The sequence below is a fragment of the Amblyomma mixtum genome, chromosome 9, assembly GCF_055824585.1.
Source record: "Amblyomma mixtum isolate Tamu chromosome 9, ASM5582458v1, whole genome shotgun sequence".
Lineage (NCBI taxonomy): Eukaryota > Metazoa > Arthropoda > Arachnida > Ixodida > Ixodidae > Amblyomma > Amblyomma mixtum.
Window position 1 is genome coordinate 53,716,274 of NC_143020.1, and position 11,190 is coordinate 53,727,463.

Here is an 11,190-nt window from a genome sequence, read left to right on the forward strand (position 1 = left end):
ATTTTATACTAAGCCTATGTTAAATCAGCTTAGGAAGCCATTTATAACGCGCAAAATTATAAAACACTTATTCACTGCACTAAATGTTAGTATGCTGAAACACATTTTTTTATTTTATTGTGCTTTATTTATGACCCAATCATTGAGGTTCAATTTTTATTAATCGCAGATAAGCTAATTCTTTCTTTTTTACTTTTACTTGTACACGTAATATGTAAATACGTATATGTTACTGTGAAGCACGTATAACTTGGCACTCAATTTTCAAGCAGTGTCTGTTGTCATGCGTCTGTAATATGTACTGAACATCGCACGGCGTAATGCTTACTGATTACATTGTTCCGGTACTTATACCTTATTCAGCTGCGTGTTTTATATTGCATACCTTCATGCATTAATGTGTCCGCTTTGGTGTTCTATTTACTTTTTTCACTTGTGTTTACATGTCCACACTACCCTACCTTGATGTGGTCTCTGGGGCCCTCTCAAGCTACCTAGTTCAGCTTTTTGCCGAAGAGTTCTTACCATGTAAATAGTGAAATAAATTTTTTGAAATCAAGTTAATTCTTTTTTTTTTCAATTCGTGCATGTTTTTCCTTTTGGCACCCTACGTTTTTCATCCCGTCAAGAAAAATAAAACGTCTTCTTGTATTTCAGACGGCGGACAACATGGAATGTCTTGTTCGACGGAAGTAACTGGCATTGAGTCAGCAGCACAAGGAGACGGATCACTGGAGAACGCCCTGCAGCTGACAAAGCACCAACTGCTGAAGCCAAGCGTCAGGCCATGGGTAGCGGGAGCTCGACAGAGTAAGTTGTCCTACTTCAGGCCATGGGTAGCGGGAGCTCGACAGAGTAAGTTGTCCTACTTCAGGCCATGGGTAGCGGGAGCTCGACAGAGTAAGTTGTCCTACTTCAGGCCATGGGTAGCGGGAGCTCGACAGAGTAAGTTGTCCTACTTCAGGCCATGGGTAGCGGGAGCTCGACAGAGTAAGTTGTCCTACTTCAGGCCATGGGTAGCGGGAGCTCGACAGAGTAAGTTGTCCTACTTCAGGCCATGGGTAGCGGGAGCTCGACAGAGTAAGTTGTCCTACTTCAGGCCATGGGTAGCGGGAGCTCGACAGAGTAAGTTGTCCTACTTCAGGCCATGGGTAGCGGGAGCTCGACAGAGTAAGTTGTCCTACTTCACCACGTGTTCCTTGAGATGGCCTGGTTATTGTGTAATGCTGATAACCAGGACCCCCCTCCCCCCTCTATAAAAAAAACAACAACGTGCTGACAAAAGCTGAGGGTGCCGCGGAAAAGTATTCTTGGACAGAGGTTGAGGCTATGGATTAGAATAGACTTTCAAATGGGCACAAATGGAATGTTAAAGTTGACTCACAAATACACAGAATAGATGAATCAAAAAACCGGGCCACTACTAAAAACGGAAATTTGAAATTGAATTTGCCAAGGGTGCTGCTAAGGACCCATTCCAAATCATTCGATTGAGTATGGTTTGTAGGCCGGTTGTGGGCCTGGCTTTCAATGAGGTGTGAAGACGGTCGAGAAAAGCTTGGGGCTTTTTTAATGCTGCAAATTAATGGCAGCAGGTCAAAAAAGGACCACTGTATGTGATGAAAAAGGGGCGCGAACAAAACGGAGGCAAGGAAAGACGACAACAGGACGAGTCTTCTTTTTTGTCTCCGTTTTGTTTGCGCCGCCTGTTTCGTCATGAACAGCTTCCAACTCACCCAACTTTTCATCCTGCTGGACCACTGTCTGACCGTTGTCCCCCCCCCCCCCTTTTTTTTTTTGCTTTGCTGTGGTTATATATTGGGGTGTTTCTCATAGCAGAGTTTTTTTATGAACAGTTTTCTTTATCGTGGTGATGTTAAGCTCCCGAAAAAATTAGCATCAGCTGAATCGTGTGAGCAGTGGTTCTGCCTGTGTCTCATAGTAAAAAGAAATGAACAATACCTTTCTTCACTGGCTCCGATGGCAAGCGTCTACAGAGAACTCCCAAAGCAGCTTTCCTAACGCATGCGTCTCGTTCATGGACTCTCAGGACACGTAACATGAGCGACGCGGTCCCGTTGCGCGCTTCACCTAGTCAGGTTGCGCACATCCGAGGTTCATAGCAAAACCATGGGCTCAATAGAAGGAAATCCCCAATTTAACCTACAACGACACAGTTAAAGCACAAAGGAGATGCGGCACAGAAACTTGTGCACATATGGCGGCGCCCTTATAAAAATGGTCTATATACCGTCTATAGAGTTCTTGTAGACTCTATTGCCTTCCTATAAATATTCCTTTTTGTGTATTCATAATCTACACACTGTCTCTACACAAAAGTCTATTAAAAGTGTATGCCCATAAATCTATAGATTGTCTATGAACTGGCTATAGCATTTGTATTGCCTATAGACTGCTCTCTAGGATTTGTCTATCAAGTCCATAGTATAGACTGTCTAAAAAAAAATTTGTAAGGGCGCGTAGGTAATGGCGGCTATACAGGCGAGTGGTCTCCTCCTTCGAAAGGTCTCGTGTATCGCTAGGAAGGTGCATATACGGCTAAAGTGAAGAGGGGTCCAACGAGCTGTTTTGGAAAATTAGTCTCTCGCAACTGACATTAATGCGCTGTGCGTGAACGAAACTCTTGCGCAAGGAAAATTCTAATGACGCGTTATTAGTTATCTTAGTGTGAGAGTAGAGCTGCTGGAAGCACGCTCTGAGTCTTTTTTTGCTAAAATTTCTTTTGTCAGATTAATGAAAAACGGCTGAATTTCCAAGGGCAGCAGATAAGTGACTGGGTTCTAGTCTGAAGCCGACCGAGTAGACTGTAACCTCGTGGAGTCTGTTCAAGTCGGACTAATCGCACAAATAGCCCAGGCAGCCCTACATATGCAACGAAAGAGAATTTCCTGCGAAACTATTGTGTATTACCATTCCTAAAATTCGGTTTGGCTTGGTTTGGTTTAGTTTATTGGAGTTTAACGCCCCAAAGCGACTCAGACTGTGAGGGACGCCGAAGTGAGGGGCTCGGGGAATTTCGACCAACTGAAGTTCTTTAACGTGAACTGACATCGCAAAGTACACGGGCCTCTAGAATTTCATCGAAATTCAAGAAACCTGTGTATTCCATCGAAATTCGGCCGCCGCGGCCGGGATCGAACCCGCGTCTTTCGGGTGAGCAGCCGAGTGCCGTAACCCCCAAGCCACCGCGCCGGGGCCATTCCTAAAATTCCCTATGCTGCCTTTATAGCTTATATGGAAATGATACGGAGCATATCTAATCTATAAGGAATCTATGTGGATGTATTCAATTTTGAGTATTTTTTTTTTTCAGAAAATATGTGATAAGCGTTTTATTTTACTGTGTTGAGTTTTATACCAACTTCTTTTTTATAAGGTTGACTGCTACAGAGCAAGTTTCTGTAATGTCGCTGCTAAATCCTGTGGCTATTGCCCTTTCCTTCTTTGTGGAGCCCTATAGCACAACTGTCGCTTTTAAGTGCCCAAAGGTGTTATGTGCAATGCTTGCTTGAACTCGCTGTTTTGGTTGCTAAATTTACCGCTTCTACTGTGCCCGGCGAGGCCAACACCTAATAAGATCAACCGGTTACTTTTGCGTTGCGTCATAGGCAATACTTATTGATCATTTAAAAATGAAATGACACGCATACATAAAGGTACGCCTACATACGAAAGCCATATGGCGGAATGTAAGTTATGCTGACCCAATACAGAAACAAGTTCAAATCCATGTGCATGCAGTTTCCGTGGCACAAAAACTCCGTTCTCTATACGCGGCTCGCATCGAACTTTATTGCAGTGATGAGCTTTGTGAGGGGGAGATGGCTCTACAATCACCAAACACTCTCTGTGCAATGAGAGCCGGTCTTTTACACTAGCTATTGATTCATTTCAGCCCACTGAATTAAAAGATGGCTTAACCCACTACTTGACCAGAGAAGCCTACGAATATCTACTGTGCTCACCGCCAAGAAAAAAACCTACGCCATAATTCGATGCGGACTGCAGTAGTCGTGCACAAAGCGTAAACAGTAGACAGAAGACAGACTGCAAATGTTCAGCAAATATGGCAAAACAGAATGGTTCTTCCTCAAGTGGCTTATTCCTTCATGATATCGCCGCATGATATCCTCTGTGACAGCTACGCGTATGCCAGTCTTTCCCTCTTTTAATTTACAGCGCTAGCTTTCTTACGAATGTTCTCCGCTTCCACGTCAACCGTCGTCACCCTTAAGCATCCGAAAATCATCGGACAGAAGCTCAGGTGTTGGTACAGAGCGCCGCACCCTCAAAACACCCTTCCCTCAAACCCACCTTCACATCTAAGAGTCGGCTACTCGACTACTCCAGCCCTCTCAACAAAAAGCACCCCTACAGAAAGTCACCACACTCCGGCTGGTACCGCGACCTCGCACTACTTTAGCTGTGGCTACCGGGTACCACAGAGAAACCCTGTGCTTAATTTTGTAGCGCTCGCTGTGTTATCATAGTTCCCCCGGTTTAGCCTCTTCATCGTCCCGTCCGCAAGCCCGACTTCGCAGCCGAAAAATCGACAACTATGCTGGTTCGGGGCTACTGCCACCCTATACCCTGGTCTCCGCCATCTTGGGGGACGACCGAATTCAACCAGGAGGCCATGTCCTAGACCGTGGTGCAGAGTACACTGAGCTACACACCCGTACAATTACTCGTCAGCTACTACCGCTATTAGTGTTTGTTCAGTGGCTCCTCAGCGACAGAGGCAGTTATGCGGGGTGTCAAGAGTGTACTAATCTTTTCGAGAAACAGTTAGTATTGATTCCTCATCGTACAATGAGATTAAGCGGCTGTTTATAGAGCGAAAGCTGGGCTCCTCCCGTACAAAGCTGAAAATCCTTTGGCTACGAAATTTGACCTTCAAACAAGGGGGAGTGATGGCTTGGCTCTGACGACATTCCACGCGACTCGCCACACCTCCGTGCGTCGAGCCGAAGGCGCTCGCTCGCCTCGCAACTATCGAATCACGTGACTCGCTGCGCCTCGCCACAGCTGCGTATGCGGAGCTGACGTCATTCTCGCAACTGCCGGAAGTCACGTGACTCGCCGTTCGCTACATAAAAGCTTGTGGCATATGCGCTTACCTTCGTGTGCTTACATTAACAGAGCTTTCGCTCATCTTCTATACGTTAGCGGGGTTGAACCATGGTTATTTCTTTTCTGGCCCGTGTTTCAGACTACCCTGTCCAGACAGGTACGTGGAAGATTTCATGAGGTACAACTTACCATGCCCTGCAACGTCTGCCGAGGTAAGCCCCAGCTGCGAGCATCCAAGAGGCTTCATTAACGCGGTCTTGGATTTCAGGTGGAAGGTGTGCCAAGCAACGCCATAGCGGCTGTGGACGCCTTCGAATATTACGTCCGTTCTATGAACGAGGTACGTACTTACGTACGCGCTCCAGAAAAGCCTAGCCAAAGAAGAATAAAAATTTCACTACGTTTTTTGCTGTGCTGCTTAATTCGCACTCAATGCGAAGAAGCGTATAAGTTGGTTTTTAAAACATATTTTCCTTTCATCCCTTCCTGCGCGGTATTGTCCTGATATACAACACACTCGAAGACAGCTGCCGCATCTTTTAACGCAACAGGGTTACAGCGGGTGTTCGGATGAAACACTGTGCGTGTAGTCTCACTAGCTCCCTAATTCAAGATTGCTGGATAGGGTTGAGACATCACACCCTGATCTGTGGAATGAAGATGATTAAAACGAGTTAAATTGTGATTATGAGGTCATTGAATGACTTCAGTATCATTACAACAGGCAAGATAATAAATTCATTTAATTACGTGGAAAGGAAAATTGAGGTAATTAGGTGGGAATCGAACCCATGACTCTTGGGCTGCGGGTCAGACAGGCTACCCCTGGTTCATTGAGTCACGTTCGTTCAAGTTTGTTGAGGCGAGACCTTATGTGCCTTGTGGTGTATCACGTGGTCTAGTATGCCTACTTATGTGCGCCAACGAGTGTGTAATTTTAAAGAGGTACTAATTAAGAAAGAAAGTAGCAAATAACCATTAACTCTGTCGCTTCGTATCGTTAACGTCGAAAGAAAGTGCTCCCCAAATTGAGTGCGAAGGCAAGATAACCGCTGCTCCTTAACCAAGAGGAGGCAAGCGCAGCAGGGGGAGGAGGGGGGGGGGCAGAAGGTTAGGTTGGCGGATGAGATTAAGGGGCTTGCTGGGATACGGTGGCCGCAACTGACAAAGGACAGGGTTAATTGGAGAGACATGGGAGAGCCCTTTGCCCTGCAGTGGGCGTAGTCAGGCTGATCATGATGATGATGATGAACTCCGACAGGCTTTCCGAAGTGTGTGGCAGCGTCCAACAACTGCGCGGCCCCAACCCGATGACAACGAGTCTCACGATGCGCGAGGCGCGGCCAGCGTGCGCGGGGTGGTCACGTAAATGCGAGGATGAGCTCGCGTGGTCACGGGTGAACGCCAGCCACGCCTGAAGACAAGGTAGCGCGAGGCAGATGCTGGGTGTCGTCATTTGGGGACGTTGTATACACAGTTCTTGATGTAAAATCAATCCGCATCAAAATGACCCTCCTATGACAAAATGAAGCGAATATACACAACGCAGTCCTAGGCAGGAGGTGGTCGTGCAATCTCCCGGAAAAGCATTTTGCACACGGCGAGTATCTACCTCGCAAAGGAAGCAACAAGAACACGTACCTGCAACCCAGTGGGCAATAAGCTCCCTTGGATGTCCTGTGGACGTTTTGGATGTCCACTAGATGTCCATGGGAGTTTCGGTGACCACTGGGAATGATTTTTTTAGGTTACAGACGTTTTCACTCAGCTCTCCCTGGGCGCTGCCATATTGCTTGCTGGGCTGTTGTGCATACTTGGCGCAAGTAGAGTGGAAGCGACAAAGCGAGCTGCCTGAACCTGTTCGCAGCAGTTTAATAACCAGGTGCTATGACACCTTCGTATACCCCGTTAAAAGGTCTTTAGGAAAGGCCAGTGTGAGGAGATATTGAAAGACAAAAAAGATTCTTCCTTCTTAACCACTTATCGGGTGTAGTCAAATATCAGCACAAACGGGAGCCGGCACTTATACAGGCCGTTGTCGCCCGCAGCTGTGCACTGTGCACGCCCCATACGTGGACCACGAGGTGCTCGCCAGTCGTCACCGGGAGCACCTCGGCGCCGCACTGTCGATGTTCGACGAAGCCTCCAAGGTTGGCGGCAGAAGGCTAACCGGCGAATACAGGGCCAAGCTGCTTCAGGTAGGTGAGGCTCACTCTCATGGGTGTTCTCATCTGCACTTATTTCAGAGTGAGTCAAGGAGGAAATTCTTGTGCTCAATGTCGAAAGATGAAGCATGCGCGGCGCATTTAGCTTTCACTACATCCTGTATTGGTATATGCATGGAGAGAAGCTGTCAACATAACACGTAACGCTAAAAATTGCTTCAGTTGAGCTGGGCAATGCTGATGGTAAAAAAGTAAGAACGCACACAGACACAGACGCGGACGGAGGTATTCCAGCCATGTCCACCGGTAATATTTTAAAATAGGATTTCGGGACACTGCAAGTCCAGCTATCTTGGACAAAGATGTCGAAAATTGGAATATTGTAAGGTACTGTTATGGAAATATTGAAGGTAATGGTATATTCTTGCGGTGCCTCGCAAAACCTTTCTTATAAAGTTTTTTTATTGTTCGCATAGAGTACTTAAGACTGCCATAGAAAAGCAACATTTGGGGAAAGTTTTTGTCAACAGCAAAAACGTCCATGGCATAAAGATGCAAGGCTGCCGATGGAAGATATGCGGATGTATTAATTGTTATAGTGAAATCTACCAACATATGAAAAAATTGCGTCTATAAACTCTTTCCAGTTGAAAAATACTTTCGTCCAGAATCGCTGTGTGTGAGGTGTCAGGATGGTTTCTACAGCATAATAATGCCAGAGGTGGCAGACGACAAAAAGAAGGCGAGTCATGTTCACTAGTTAAAGTCAGCTAGCATAGTTACAATCGTTAACTTTTACCGCTATTGCAGTTTCCTGCCTGTTTGTAAACAGATATCTGTACCTGGTGGCTAGTGATAGCCCCATCAGTTTTTTCAGTTTCAAAAACGCGATTCTTCTCATCACTGTGGCACAACAAATTATTGACATTTCCTACGCTTTCACCCAAAATTTCTCGGGTATTGTGGAGGAATACTGAACTCGAATTTGTCGCGACAAAGCTAATCAGTGCTTCCATGTGCTGCGTTGCAGGCGATCGGCAGAATGTTCACCGAGTGTGCCCGCTTCGGCTCCGTCAGGGAAAGCCATAAAGCAACTTCGTTTAGCTTTATGGACAAGTTCTTTTTTCTCCTTGTTCTAGTGTGTATCAGTTCCATCGTTGCCTTCTCTGCGCTCACAATAAGTCATTGTATCTTCTAACTTCACCAAATGGCCTTCGCTTCAGCAGTTCCGTGCAACGTTCCTTTTCTTCTCGTTATCTGTGCGTTAGCTTAGCTTGCATTTCTTCCTGGTTTCGTTAGAATGTGAAAATGTAGATATGTTTTTTTTCCTTATAGAATAATATGCATTGACGTGGACAAATATCTGTTGGTAGGAAAACAAATACCAATTTGGTACTGAGCAGTGCACCTAAACCCTGCAGCTACAAGTTTTATGAGCAACACCATTTTCATAGAACATGCGCACACATGCTTTGCACTACATTTCAATCCTACAGTGGAGTTGGGAAGGACAGCCTCTACGTAGTGACGACCCTACGGGACTATTTTGGTTTCATAACTGAGTTTACCGAATCCTTGACATCGCATGTAGTACGGCTCTGTCGTGAAACACAGCTTGGGAATTCTGAACTTCGCCTTTCAGTGTGTTTTAAGAGCGTTAATTTCCGGAGCCCTTCACTACGGCGTCTCTCATAGCCTGAGTCGCTTTGGGAAGTTAAACCCCATAAACCAAATCAAACCAGTTCTTGCAATGAAAGTCAAATTGACCAAAGCAATAACCCCGTGACCACACTATATCGTATAGCGAGAGTGGACGCGTAGCGCCTCATCTGATACCTATATTTTTTATCTGCTATATATGTGCCAGTGTAGCGGCCATCGAAGTGGGTCTCCTCTCCCCGGGACCACCATTTGCATAAAATTTGGGGGACACCCGTTTGAGGCAGAATGTCCCAAGTGGTGTCTAATGACTTTGAACATTCTCGAGGACAAAATTGATAATTTTGATGAAGCCCAAAATGTGTGTGGGATTCGCAACGACGACCTTTCCGCCCCCAAACCGTGCATTCCGAGGACCTTCAGGCGGCCATTGCGGAAGAATTTTTTGTGTCAGACGATTCGTCGTGTCGTGAAGCATACGTTTATAAAATTTGTTAACTGATATAACGAGTAAATACACCACACATAGCGATGGTGGTTGTAAATCGCAATAGTAGTGGAAACAAAATCCATAGATGCCGCTGCTTGTGCCTTAAAAGGAATGTTAACTTTGCGGAAACATCCCTTCCGGAAACACTTGATGTACACATACCGATGTAAACACTTGAAACTCCTGTAGCTGACACTCTTAAGTCGAACACTGTGGCAGGGTTGGGAGATAACTTTTTTTTTCTTCATACCGAGTATGCGACCTAGAGGGTGCGCGTACATGCAATGGCTGCGTTTTCTCGGGCACGTGATAAGTGCAGCACCAGCGGTATCAGTAAGAAAGCCAACACATATTTTCCGTGCGTTGCTGTCTTGCAGGCGACTGACACGATGTTCTCCAAGTACTCCCGCATCAACTCCGTGAGAGAACGGCGCGCCGCAAAGCGGCGTCCATTGTCGCAACACGGGAAGGAGACTTCTGGTCGCTCCAAGGTCGCCTCTAACCTCACACTGTCTGCCCAATGGCTTCATTCGCCATTTAGTTCGAAAGCATTGCTTTCCAAGCACACATTCTAAGCCGGGCTTTTCCTTGCTATTTATAAGGACACTGAGTACTAAGCTTGACCTCCGTGTATTGCTAAGAGCGCAGTAACGACGAAGAGGGTATTCCCACTGAGAGCTCCAACAGCTTTAGTATGATGCAATTCAAGAACGAAGCATCCAATGTGCCCCAAAGGCGGCCCTCCATCCAATGGCGTCGGCCGATTGTCACGACGTAGCGGGTAATCTAGTTAATCCTGGTAATCTGTGGTTAATTTTCTTTGCAACTGCCGGCCCTCAGTGTTGTCACGCCAGCAAGTGCAATAGAATTAACCGTGACGTCATTACAGTCGGTAAACACCATTGGCTGGAAGACCTCTTTTGAGGGACATTTCCCACTTCATTCTTGAGTTGTATCCGGCTCTAAAAAAATACTAAAAAACCAGCGACAGGTACCACCACCGCGCACCGTTTTCGCAAACTAACGGCAATGGCGTCGAATGCATTCTTAATGCGCGGATCTCAGAGGCTAGTATACGCTGTCACCCTTCCTCCATGCTGTCACCTCTTTTGATGATTACGATGATAATGAAGCTAATGCTCTCATTTTAATGGAGCAAGGGCGACTTGGCTAACATGGATGGTGGCTAATGTATTTATTTTAAGAGTCTGCACGAGGCAGGCTAAAGGACCCGTTTGCCCAATCATATTATCTCATAGAAGCCGAGCAGCGGGCCGAAGGAAGCCAACCGACTTTGTGACTGTGATCACGGCGCCCCCAAGGCACTACAGTCCTCATCAACATCGCAATTTTTTAATCATGTGATGGGAAAACTTATCCCGACGTTCAGTCCAGATTCATTAGCTACAAATAATCTACCGCTGCCGAACAATCACCAACATAGCTTTAGAAGCCAGACAATCCAATTTTACTCGGAATAAAAATGCATGCAGGTCATGCCTTTCCATTCATCTGGAAAGCGGGTAATGTTTTATATGCCGCTTCAGCTGATTGTCTCAGCGTGGGCCGCTGCGCAAGACCAGTCAAGTCGCCGTAAGGAAGCTCCATTGTGAGAGGGAACACATTATCGATATTCCGGCAATGATTATATTTCAGAAGTATGAATGAGAAGCACAGTGCTTACTTTGTTCTAAATAGTTTTGCCATGAACGAATAATGACATTTTCAACATGCCATATTCCTTTTTGATGTTGGGGACACCTGTACGGCGTTTATGACGTG

The 11,190-nt window shown here is 46.1% G+C and overlaps 1 protein-coding gene across 2 annotated transcripts; it reads left to right on the forward strand.

The window, feature by feature from the left end:
* Positions 1-754: 754 nt before the first annotated feature.
* LOC149329036 (atlastin-1-like) lies at positions 755-10,488 on the forward strand. Of its 2 annotated transcripts, none has more exons than XM_089562054.1 (5): positions 755-810; positions 5,234-5,306; positions 5,363-5,434; positions 7,143-7,292; positions 9,786-10,488. In XM_089562054.1, the coding sequence occupies exons 1-5, from the start codon at positions 788-790 to the stop codon at positions 9,981-9,983; spliced, it is 516 nt and encodes a 171-aa protein (XP_089418180.1). In that variant the 5' UTR covers positions 755-787; the 3' UTR covers positions 9,984-10,488. The 2 variants fall into 2 exon arrangements, with proteins under 2 accessions (XP_089418180.1, XP_089418181.1); XM_089562055.1 differs by having other exon boundaries at positions 8,290-9,911.
* Positions 10,489-11,190: the final 702 nt, after the last annotated feature.